Below are 13,400 nucleotides of genomic sequence, written 5' to 3'. Positions count from 1 at the left end.
TAGCCATCAGAGGATGGGTACATGGTGGTCATGAAGGGATGGACATGGTCAGAAACTATGCTCAGGTAGCCCATGGCAATTAAACCATGCCCAATTGACACTAGGGGCCCTAAAGTGTGCCAAGAAAACATCCCCCACACCATTACACCTCCACCACCACCGGCCTGCACAGTGGTAACAAGGCAGGATGAATCCATGTTCTCATTCTGTTTACGCCAAATTCTGACTCTACCATTTGAACGTCTCAACAGAAATCGAGACTCATCAGACCAGCCAACATTTTTCCAGTCTTCAACTGTCCAGTTTTGGTGAGCTTGTGCAAATTGTAGCCTCTTTTTTTCCTATTTGTAGTGGAGATGAGTGGTACCCGATGGGGTCTTCTGCTGTTGTAGCCCATCTGCCCCAAGGTGTGTGTGTTGTGGCTTCACAAATGCTTTGCAGCATTCCTCAGTTGTAACGAGTTTATTTCAGTCAAAGTTGCCTTTCTATTGGCTTGAATCAATTGGCCTATTCTCCTCTGACCTCTAGCATCAACAAGGCATTTTGGCCCACAGGACTGCCACATACTGGATGTTTTTCCCTTTTCACACCATTCTTTGTAAACCCTAGAAATGGTTGTGGGTGAAAATCCCAGTAACTGAGCAGATTGTGGCACCAACAACCATGCCACGTTCAGAATTACTTAAATCACCTTTCTTTCTCATTCTCACATTCAGTTTGGAGTTCAGGAGATTGTCATGACCAGGGCCACGCCTAGGGATGGGTACCTTTGACATTTGAATCGATCCGGTACTAATTCCCGGTACCTAGGAATCGATACCGGTACTTAACGGTACCAATTTTAGATACTTTTGAGTGTTTAATATTTAAATTCTCTTTTATAATTAAATATATATTTTTCTCAGTATATAATCATATTTGATAAATATCACGATAAATAACATTCAACTGGTTGTATTTTAACATCGTCCTTGTAGTTTTATAAGTTGATAATTAAACTGAAGCAAACATCTTTACCGTGAACTAAATTTACAGTGCATCTTCATTCCTTTTGCCGTCCTTTTTCATTTGATTTTTCCTACTGGGAAGTTAGAATTTCCGAGGAGAAAGCGAACGCACCATTAGCTGATAACAATGGTAGCAATGGAAGCTAACATACCAAGCTAACGTTATCTTAAACAGTTTATTTAGCTGCTGGAGCAGATTAAAATGATGATGCCTCACACTTAGATCATTGTCGCTGGTTTCATCTTCACCCAATCACCCGTCGCATTTAGTAAAGTGAAGCCAAACTTTAGAGAGTGTTCATGTTCCGAGAAAGCGAACGCATCATTAGCGGAACGTAAGCTAACACATCAAGCTAACATTATCTTTAACATTTTATTTACCTACCGGAGCAGATTAAGATGAGGATGTCTCACTTAGATCGTTGTCGCTGGTTTCATCATCACCCAGTTACCCATCACATTTAGTGGACCCAAGCTTTAGCGTGCGTTCTTTCCACCATGCTGCTCTGTTTACAACTCGCTCGCAGCGACCGACGACAAAACGCTCTTGCGCATGCGCAGCTGTCTAGGCAAGTTCTCATTGTGAAGGACGGGTACCGAAACGAAGCACCGTTTCAAATGGCGTGAATCGGTGCTCAGTTGGTACTATGGAATTCGGTCGGTACCTTAAAAAGTACCGAATTCGGTACCTATCGCTAACCACGCCCCTAAATGCATTGAAGCAACTGCCATGTTATTGGTTGATTAGATAATTGCATTAAGGAGAAGTTGAACAGGTGTTCCTAATGATGCTTTAGGTGAGTGTATGTTCACATATGTAGGATGGCTTGCCAGTCTAAAAGTAGCTAACTTCACTGGCCTTTCTAGGTCAATAAAAAACGAAACCCAAGCCTGTACTACAGTTATTACTACGGCCTGCACAGCTATTGTTATATTGTTTTAAACTGTAGAAACGTCATGTAGTTTTAACTCCACTAGATCACCATTTATTTTGAACTTTATCGTAGCATTTTGCTCTGGCTCTTATCTTTAAACACATTGTAAGACCCAGAGCACAATAAACACCAGATCTGTGTAACAGCACAATAACGATATAATGGCTTTTGTTTTGCCTACATGAAAATGCCCTTTAAATGTGGGCCAACCCATCAAAGAGTCGCTGTTGCTAATCTGCTCTCGGCTCCCAACAACATGACTTTACAGGCGGACACCAAACCGATTTCATCAGTGTGCTCATAATAAATCTGAAAGTTTAATATTTAAGTAGCAGAGAAGTCATAAAAACGCAGTTCAGAGTGAGATTGCATCATGTTTTGACTAAATCAACAGCTGCATCGTTCTGAGGTTTACCATACACATACCGCACATCATACATGGACGAATCAGCTGTAGTCTGATGGTCGGGCTCTTATTTTGTGGTAGAAATCCAAGTTAAAATTTCTGAAACTAATGAGTGAAAGCTGTTTATGACACTGGGTCATGATGAGCTGGAACTGAGGTGGCTGGATTTAATGTGAGGATCTCTAAATGGGAATAAGCATTAGCCTCCATCTCTTTGTGGTAACCTGAGTGTGTTTTCCTCCCAGGCTTCTCTCTGAGTCACAATCAAATGTTCGTAATCTAAACAGAGAATTTTTAGGTGGATGCTAATATTCTTCTGTGGGTATCTTGGATTCACAGAAATGAACCAACTTTAATGTTTTGTTAGATGAAAAGAGGCATAGATTTCAATCATCATAAGCTTGAACTCCTCTCATGAAAACTCTGTTTTTGCTCAAAAGCTAATGTTGGGTCAAGGCTTTGTGGAAATATTCCGTTTGCCTGCAGGAAGTCCTTCTTGAAAAGAGTTGTGTGGTGTTGAACTCTGTGTGGGTGGGAGTTTATTTCCTACAAAAACCACCTCATTACGTAAAACACAGAGCTTTGTAAATCTAAGGATCGGATGCCGGTCCCATGACCAGATTATCCGATGTGTCTTGGAAGTTCATAGTTTTATAGTATAATATATGAGGACTCAGTATATTGTCACCAAAGTGTTACACGGCTAGGTTCCGGACCTGTTTATGATGGGCTAATATTCTCTATTGTTGGAGCCTTTTAGCTTTGACTCTCCTCCTCCCTGTCAGGTCTCATTGTTGAGGTCAGACATCTGGTAGGTTTCCTCTACTAGGATGGCAGAGTACTGATTCACTCAAGCGGATTTCCTAAGGAAACTTTTTGGATAAGAGTGAGCTGTGGCCTGAAAGCCTTATCCAGTCATTCTACACCAGTTTCTTAAGTTAATGCCACAGCTTCAAAGTATATTAGATTCATAACTTTAATATCCATTTAATATAAATAAAATGTGTATATAATCTAAGTTTTAGCAAATCAATTAAACTTTATTTATAAAGCGCCAAATCACAACAAAAATTGTCTCAAGGCACTTCACATAATAAACATTCCAATTCAGGTCAGTTCATTAAGCCAATAAGAAATAATGTTTCCTATATAAGGAACCCAGCAAATTGCATCAAGTCACTGACTAGTGTCAGTGACTATACAGCAATCCTCATATAAAGCGACAGTGGAGAGGAAAACTCCCTCTTAACAGGAAGAAACCTCCAGAGAATCCTGGCTCAGTATAAGCAGCCATCCTCCACGACTCACTGGGGATCGAGAAGACAGAGCAGACACACACACACACACACACACACACACACACACACACACACACACACACACACACACACACACACACACACACACACACACACACACACACACACACGCATGCACACACAAGTAATGTGTCTATGGTTATATTGTGATTTCTTAGTAATTATTCTATTTGGTGAAAGATAAACTTTATTGTATTTATCCTAGTGGATCTATAATTAAACGGATAAACTAGTATTAGCACATTCAGTGTCAAGGAAAGCAAATAGTTATTATCAGGAGAGGGAGAATGTTTAAGTGGTTAGCAGCAGTGTGCTAGACGATGGCCCCCTCCATGAGGCCACCACAGCTCAGCAGAACATCATTGTAGCTTCTTCTGGAGAGAAAAACACTTAGAGAGAAAATAAAGTTAACAGCTGAAATAGCAGAAAATAATACAGTTAAAGAGCAGATTGTAGAAGAAAGCAGTAGAGTGTGAAAAGTGGTCAGTGTGTCCTCCAGCAGTCTAAGCCTATAGCAGCATAACTACAGAGATAACTCTGGATAACCTATCCTATTTAGATGGAGGCATGTTGGAGGCAGGGCAATTAAATCTGTCAATAAAAAACAAATCCATGTCTACACACACATTATTTACAAATCAAGAAACAAATGCATGCATGCATCTGTAAACGTATACATAAGGAATCAAACCAGCTGCATTTGAGGAAAAGGAACGTTTGCAAACGAATGTGATATTTCTCATAATAGTTGTGCATGCTAAATGAAGAGACTTTGAGTCTGAGGATGAATGAAGAAGGTGGGAGGAGCTAATTGAATGTGCTAGCTGTTGTAACTAGCTCTTTGAACGGCATCTACGTATTTGTGGAAATAGAGATTAGTACTGATGAGATGGATGTGCTAATGGCTTTTTGTCTGAAAAAAAGTCTTTAAAAAATCATATGTCATCACCAACAGTATTTCATAAGCCTTTGATGACCATTGGTGTAAATTTTGCAATATTTTAATATTTACGTAAAGATTTTGGACATTTCAGTTTGTAGCTCCGCCATCTGGAATTTAAATTTGCAATGCAAAATAAATGGTAATGATCAATGAAAACGGATGAATCAGCAGTTGTTTGGAAAAAGTACTGAATATTTTATTTTTAAAACGGCAGGAATCCACTTTGTAAGTGGCCCGATCGTAATTAGCTGTTAGCTCCCCTGCCAAAAGTGGTCTAATTCGTATTTCTTTAAACTGCTGTTTAAGCGCTATCTGCAGTAGGTTCAAATGTTGTCCGAACAATTTCACAGAAACCACACTTCTCAATATCTGAGCAAGAGGTTGACCGATACTGTTTTTTCTATTGCCGATACCGACGCAGATATGTAAAGGTTGTGGTCAGCCGATAGCCGATTTGTGCTGCCGACATTTTGAGCTGATTTTTAGGCCCATATGCAAACATCAGTTGATACACAAAATTTCTGAAGCTGAATTAGTTTTTGAACACTGATTTTATCCAGTTGTCAAATCTTAATTCTGTGCACAGCTCATTATTAAAGTCAGACATCCAACTAAAGTTAAACAAACAATCAGTAAACTAAACAAGTATTTAATATTCAATACTGGTTAATAAAAATCTATTTTTGTAGGAAATAGCAGATTTTATTCAGGTACGTAAAAATACACTTATATTCTGCAGCACCATCGGCCTGCCTTGGGATGTGCCTGACTTTAAATCGGCTTTAGGAGGTATATCGGCCAATGCAGATATATGAAAAATTGTCAGATATCGGCCAAACTGGTTTATGTCTACCCGTAATTGAAACTGTCGCTTTAATTTGTCCAAGTGTGTGTTATTGTTTTTTTTTAAGAGTGCAAACATTGTGTTATATTTTTCATTTGTTCTGTTCAAAAAGGACCCAAAATAGATATATTTGTAAAAATTTGAACATAAAATTTAAAAATATAGGAATTTATATTAACAGCATTCTGGAGACTTAATTCCACATATCTAACAACGCTGGCGAGGGCCACGCAAGTCACTCAAAGGGCCGCACTTTGGACACATGTGGTTTAAATAAAAACAATAAATTAGGGACCAGCTTGGCGGTGGATAGTGGTAATATGACAGGTGACCTTTTTTGGGAAGATTTCTTGAGCCCTGCTTGTGTTTAGGGTGGAGTTTTTCTGATTTACGCTGAATCAAGATCATTTTGGGGTGTATTTCGTGTTTTACAAGAACAAGCAACACAATGAAATCCAGGACAGGACTGACCAGCTATTCCGGTTCTTGGTGTGTCACCAGGTGAAAGACGTGCTGTTGACGCTTTGACATGACATCAGAAGACTCCTTGAAAATGTAGCTATTGTTGCTACCCTACAGAGGGAGCGAGCGGTCATAAAGCCGACATTCGTAACAATAAGACATGTACACAGTGTAACAGACTCCCACTATCCTGAACAAAAGAACATAAACTCTAATAAAAGAGTAGGACAGACAGCTTGTAACCCTTTAATGGTGTCTATCTTTGAGACGTTTTATGTTATGATGTGGGAAACCGTAATCGAGACTGTGAGATTAGATTCCCAGGCAAACAAAAACACCCGAGATATCAGCGCCTTTCATTCACTGTGAATATTTGTACCAGAGAGGGTCCTTTTGAAGCGCCTTTAATAGAAATTCCAATTTTAGGGGGGAAAAGTGTCGCTTTATCTTTGAAATGTTTCTTTTTAGATGATCTGTAAAAGTGGAAGGCATACACACAAATAAACCAATACGAGGAGGAAAAAAACTATTATTAGCAGTGCTTGAAAATTCAACACAGGGCCACTTTCACATTATTGGGTAATAAAACTCAAATGCAGCACTTTGGTGTTTTTTTATGTTAACACAGTTACAGTCTGTGTTGAATACATTTCCATGAGATTCATTAGATTTCTGAGGCTTTTTGAGTTTTTACGTCATTACTAAAAAAAGATGAGCTAAATCATCCAATGTTGGTTGATTTATTAGAACGTAGTTAAGTAGGCTATTAAAAACAAGACACACCGGATTTAGAGGCTTAACTCAGTGTGCTGTGTTGCTTTGGACTGAAAGGATGCTGTTCTGTAAGGATGCCGATCGGCTGTGTTAGCAGGAATGTGAGGAATTTCATGGCTGATTGACCAGAAGCTTCTGAGCGCATTGGGTGGGTCCACTCTCCAATGTGAACTGTTGCTTGCATACTGGACATCAAGAAATTGAAAATGTCATAATCTAAATAAAGGATTATTGTAATTTTTTAATTCGTTGTTAAAAGTACTAATTATCTTGACTTCTCTGAAGCAACTCCCAACACGTATTTGGTTGCAGAAATGTTTATGTAGCAACACGAGCTAACTGACACCGTCTTCTTTACTGTAAATGAAAACCAAATCTCGTTTGTTCTTGCTTGGGCGCTCTTTTCATTTATAGGACTATTGTTGCCTTTGTTCCAAGTCATAACGGGGAGTTGGCCTCCCACACATCCAGGGTGGAGCTGTTGCATCATCCAAACCAATATTCGTCATGCTTTCAGACATCTATGGAGCAGGGCAGGTTCATAACACTGGATAACTTGTTTCTCTAACAGCTTTTTACACTTGTGGCTCTTTTGTTTATCACACCAGCTGAAATGTTGAAGACATTCATCACTAAGAATCTCAAGTTCATATGCTCCCAGATGTGGAGTTTTGTTTTCTTTTTGCCCCTAAGCTGCCTGAAAATGAGCTCTTGTGCCACTTTACAAACTCCAGGTCTGATTCTAGGCGGCCCCAGTCAGCCCTCCCACTCCCACATTAATGAATTCTCCAGAAATGTGCATGTTAATGAGCTGGTACACATACAGTCAGTCACAGTTCAGAAAACGTGTTTCTCTTCTTGTATCCTTCCTATGCTGGTCGATTTGAAGTATTTTGTTCTACAATTTTAAAAAAGACAAATGCAAAGAGCCCAATCGTTCATTAATGTTTAGAACTTTTATTGATTTATTTTATTTTATTTATTTACTTGTGTTTTTTGGAGGATAGAGCCTCTTGAGATGTAGCATCTCGTTTTCGAGAGGGTCCTCCATCCATAATACACACGAAAAGAAAAGAAAGACAGCAAGCAGCTGATCAAAAAATAAAAAATTAAAAACGCAGAATAAATGGATAAGACAAAATTGTGGTCTAAAGAAAATAAAAATAATTGCAATGAAAAAACATTTTAAAAAATACCTAAATAAGTTAGCCTAGCTCATTGCCTAGCTTATTTGGTAACAAATCCTTGTAATCTTGTTAATGACCCAATGATGACTCAATGATCCAACCTTGCCCCAACATTTCTCAGAGCCTCATAATGAAGAAATTCTTCATTCATGTTTAAGTAATTATTAGTTCATGTATACTAACCATTAGTTCATGAGTAACTAAGCATTGCTTCATTGTTAACCCATATATGTTTGCCTCATAAGAAGAGAGCCATTACCTAACCTAAAACTGATTCAAATGAAATAAATAAAATGTTTGTATAGTTCACCGTTGCTTCTTAAGATAATAAGAAGTAAACAGTAATCAATAAATATTTCTTAGTGATCATGTTCATGTGGAAAGAATAACCCCCTATGTTCATGTAGCTCTTTAAAGGTGAAAAACCTTTTTTTTCTTCTGAATATTATTATTCAATCTGTGTTTTTCATGCAGGCTGAACCTGAAAATAGTCTCCTACACCTATCTCCTGCATTAGCTTCTAATAGAAGATAGACGGTGAAATGCAACAATTTGAAAAGTATGATAGATCTACGTCACACTTTAACATTCATGGACTCACCCATCTTGACTGACAATGGGGAAGGCTGTTGTTGGTTTAGTGTCCAGGAAACGGGAGAAAACCTCTCTCGACTAGTAGAAGCTAATTAGCATTAACAACTCCACCACACGGCAAAACTCCTCCGAACTTGTGTTATTTGTGGAGATAAAACATCTACATTGCAGGTCAGTGGTAGAGTTGCGTTGCTGTTATCCAGTCCAAGGCAAGAATATCAAGAAATAAGACTCCAAATCCTTCCATCTGAAGCTCACCTGTGATGTGGCTCACTGCTAGTTTCTGGAAATGGTGAACTGGTGTTTTTACCCCCAAGGCAAAAATTCCTACTAGAAACCAATGCAATTGTATTAATTAAACAAGTGTTCCACACCTTTAACAAGAACAAGTTTTCTGTCATGAGTTATGAAGTAAAAATTCAGTGTCTGCTGTTTTAGGGAGTCATCCCTTCTGGGACGCTCCACAATTCCCAACCACATGTCCTTCTTCCTAAACGGGATTTCTCAGTTAGACAGTTAGACGAAAGGTCACTTCCAGCCCAGCCGTACCTCTGAGACCATTAACGACTTTTTCCGTAGCTCTTTCTATCAAGCTGCCTTGTTTACGACAGGCCCTCCTCGGTTTGTTTTGATCCAATGTTTTTTTTAAATCCCCGGTGCTTGTGTGTGCGCATGCCAATGTGAGTTCTCTGACTAGACGTCAACCTCTAAGTAAGGCCTTGTGTGTGTGTGTGTGTGTGTGTGTGTGTGTGTGTGTGTGTGTGTGTGTGTGTGTGTGTGTGTGTGTGTGTGTGTGTGTGTGTGTGGCATCCTCACCCTTACTCAGAGGGGTCCATTCATCGGTGGCCTGGCACCCAGAAAGGGAGTCCGTTTAAGAAAGAAGAGACTGAGGGATACTGTTTGGATTGCTGCTTAGTGACTCTATGCTAGCTGTCTGCCTGGCACAGATCAGATCAACACTAATGAATATTCAGCAGTTGGCCGTCACGTTTTGAGTAAGCCAGGAGATGGGTTATGGTGCCATGGGCCACTTGATGCAACAGGATACTTCATGTCCTCCTAGGGTGCTCAAGACCTTTACTTTACAAAGAAACTATTCTCATTTTATGTTTTATCAAGGCTGACTAACTACGTGAATGTATTCCAGTAGTAAAAGCCCTTATTTTAAAAGCTCACTTCTTGTTTCAGCCTTATTATGTCATGGTTTTCATTCAGCTAGTGTTATTTTCAGCTGTTCAAGGTCTTTACTGTTTAGAGCATGGCTTCCTCTCTCTTTCTCAAACACATCTTCCCCACAAAGGCAGGAACTGTGCAGATTTAAACTATGGCCAGCAGGAAAAACTGTGTTTGGCTATCGAGCTTGGTAAATGTCTGAGAGGTAACGGAACCTCGACAAAGACAAAACCAATAAACATGCCTCAGCTAGCCTGAGATTCCAAATAGGAAGCTAATGCAGATGAAAATAATGGCTGAAATATTCAATCCTTGCACTGGGATGGTTTATTTATTTATTTTATTGATCTATCGATTAATCGATATATCGATCGATCTTTTTTATTGTCAATCAATCAATCAATCAATTTTATATGTAGAGCATCTTCCACAACGTTATCAGAAGCCCAAGGTGCTGAACAGCATCATAAAAACATTCCCATTACCTGGGCATAAAAGCAAGATAAAAACATAAAATCATAAAATAACAAGCTGCCTGCCTAATGCTCAATGGCAATTCATTCCACAGAGTTGGAGCCAAAACAGAAAATGCACGATAACCCCTTGATCAATATTTCGACCGGGGGACCACCAGACTTCCCTGCCCGGCTGAGCGAAGAGACCGAGATGGAACATACTTGTGCAAAAATGCAGTAATGTAAGAGGGGGCACTGCCCTGGAGGGCCTTATAAACAAGAGTTAGGATCTTAAATTTAGCTCGATATTGCACCGGGAGCCAGTGCAGAGTAGTCAGCACTGGAGTAATGTGATCTCGGCATCTAGTACCTGTCAGGAACCTATCCACTGAGTTCTGTACAAATTGGAGCCGTGCAGCCATGCACTGGGCCAGACCGGCATACAAAGCGTTACAGGAGTCCAGACAGAACTGTGAGGAATTCTGCACTAAATGTTGAAGAATGAAAAGGAGCTAAAGTTGTCTTAATGTGCTGTTTAAGCAAATAAATTGTCAGTTTATTAACATGTGGAAATTTAAGGATTTTTATTGTATTAAGTGTGGCCATAAAGTCAAGTTAGGAACCACATGAGTGTCAGAGGTAAAAATGCTAAAAACTCATTGTAAGGGGTCGTGCATCTCACTGTTTATTCCGAGCATACCCTGTTTGTTGCCAAAGCCCTTTTCTCTCTCTCTCTTTTTTTCTTACCCAGTTTATTGTAGACGGCGGTCTTAAGAAAAACATCTCCTCTGTGTTTCTCTTTAGGATGGTTCTCTGGGCACCATAGATGACCTTGCCCAAGAGTATTCTGAGTACTACAACACCTGCTTCGGCGACGTCAGCGACCGCATGGAGGAGCTTCGCAAACGCCAAGTCTCCCAGGAGCTGGACATGGTGAGTGAATGCTGGTAAACACACCTAAAAGCCCTTCCTGGAGCACGTTTAGAACAAAAACAAGCTCACACCTTTAATGACTGGTGTTAGGGGTCATTTTTCTGTCAAAAACCAAAACCCCAGGATGCTTTGCACAGTCAAACAAAAAAAAGATTGACAAGGAAAAGACAAAAGGAAAAAGAAACATTCTAAAAGAGTTCTCCAAAGGCATTCTTCGATCTGAATGCAGTTGTTTTCTGGAGCTCGGTTTGGGTGAATGTGGGGTTTCTTTTCACGAGGATGTAGGGTAGTGGGGCAACCCTGTGGTTGCCAAGCTGCAAGCCAGTTCATGATGGAATGCTGCTGCTGCTACAAACTTGGTGCAACGCTCAGTCTAATGGATAAAGACGGAGTTCTGTTTCAGAGCTGCAGCTAACGTGTTTCCAATAGAACTTTAGGTGATTTTCTGATGCTGAATGTGATCTAAACTTACTTTTGTTATTTCCTTGACAAGCTCATAAGATATCATCAGATGTTCTGTAAATGATCTGTTTCTTGTTCTTTTAGTCCGCTGTCCTGCATGTTTTAAATGTTTCTCTGCTCTCGTGTCTCCTGATTTTAATCGATGGTTGATAAATAGGCTTTTGCACAACTAAAGGGCATGTTGAACAGAAAACTCAACCACCGATTCTAGGAAAGTACTAGACTTTTGCTGGATAGTGGCCTTTCAAGAGCAGGATTGGACATCACTCTGTTGAATCTCAGACATCGTAGGTGATTGAGGCAGCAGTTGTGGTTTGAATATATAATTAGTTCATTATACTTTTAATGTTAAGACCGTTAGACATCCTGTTCTTACGGTTTTAAAGAAAGGGATCAGGAAGCCTTCAGGATGTCTTGCATCTTTTGTAGGTTGAGTCTTTGATCCATTTTTTCCCCATTAAGCCGGCTGCACTGTATTACCTCCTGGCCATGTTTAAGTTTGGGAATGTTGCACCCCGAAGGCAGAAAACAGAGGGGGAAGGACACGTTCAGGGTGGATTTTTCTATGCAGAGGAGGGGAAAAGAGCTGACTGGGACCCGAGCCCGAAGCCCAAAGCAGGAACAGGATAAGGATGAGAACAGAAGAGAGGAGGAAGAAGGGAGCAGGATGAGTAGGAGGAGGAGTGGTGAATGTGAGAGCCTGCAGCTGTCCTGCCACTCTGCAAAGTTTGGCAGCAAAACAGAAGAAGAGTGGAAAAAATGCATGACGAAAGGAATATAGGTCAGACAGCACCTTAGTGAGAGCGCTCAGACGGGCTGGAACTGGACTGAACTTTGATTTGCTCTTTGTAGATTACTTCCAAAAGTATTTTAGGACAAGGGGTAGAACACTTTTTTTAATGACAAAGTGGATGAAGATTAAGTTTTTCCTGGTTGGTTACTCAAGATGGAGCATTGGAAAGTGATGCACAAGACATGGAGGAAGGTGACTACGGGGAAGATCAGATGGTGTCAGAGACTTGAGTGTTTGTGATGTTTTGTAATGTGTCCAAAAACAAATGGATTTAAGCCAACTCCACACAACCATCTTGCCTTAAAGCAGAAGCTAAAAGTCTAAAAGTCACAATCAGAGAAACATTTATAGCAAAACATGCTTTTGAGGTTCATGGCAAGCAGAGAATCACCAAACTCACCACAATGTCTCATATCTGTTGATATTTCTGATTGTACTCTTCCACCGATCACTCCAGTGTTTTCACCTCTCTCGCTTTGTTACCCTTTGGGTCGATGTCTAAAGTCAGCTCTGTTCTGAGGGCAAAGTTTGCGCTGGCTATTGTCTAGAGTTTTCGTTCCTGGTTTCCACGCAAGGAAGTCAGAAGTAAGAGTCAGCGTGGGACATGAAAAACCGTTAAAGAAATCAGACTTTTTTCTTTTTATTTATTTGCTGACGATTCATAAAAACGTCCCTGTGAAAACCCCACTGATGCAGAATAGTTTCTGTTTATTAATCGTCTGTAAATGATCCTTAAAGCAAAGAGAGGGATTTTGGTTTCAGTTTCAACTTCTTTTCTCCTTTTTACAAGAAATGTAACCTGTGGAGTTAATACCAAAAGGATACCTTCACCCATTCTGGATAGTCGCCAGTAGTTAACACACAGTCAGGTGTCTATTGTTGTGAAACTTGAGGGTCTTTTTATTAAAGCTGATGACAGAGGCTCTTTCTGAGATGACTATCGAAGCACTCCACTTCCTGCCTGGCCTGCTCTCCACTGTTTCTATGCATCTCTGTTAGTTTCTAAGCTGATGGCATACAAACGGTTGAACAAACATCCCCTTTGCATGGAACGGCACCACTGTGAGCCGTTTCCCACCACTTCTATAGATGAAGGCTTAGATGGCTCTCCCT

The 13,400-nt window shown here is 40.1% G+C and overlaps 1 protein-coding gene across 11 annotated transcripts in view; it reads left to right on the top strand.

The window, feature by feature from the left end:
• sash1a (SAM and SH3 domain containing 1a) overlaps positions 1–13,400 on the top strand; it is a 250,617-nt gene that overhangs the window by 193,447 nt on the left and 43,770 nt on the right. For all 11 annotated transcript variants that reach the window (XM_015947240.3, XM_015947239.3, XM_054747923.2 and 8 more), the window contains one exon: positions 10,904–11,032. In XM_015947240.3, coding sequence (XP_015802726.3) covers positions 10,904–11,032 — 129 coding nt within the window. The remainder of the gene's footprint in view (positions 1–10,903; positions 11,033–13,400) is intronic.

This window comes from Nothobranchius furzeri, chromosome 2 (genome assembly GCF_043380555.1).
Source record: "Nothobranchius furzeri strain GRZ-AD chromosome 2, NfurGRZ-RIMD1, whole genome shotgun sequence".
Classification (NCBI taxonomy): domain Eukaryota; kingdom Metazoa; phylum Chordata; class Actinopteri; order Cyprinodontiformes; family Nothobranchiidae; genus Nothobranchius; species Nothobranchius furzeri.
This window is presented reverse-complemented; position numbering and strand designations above follow the sequence as displayed.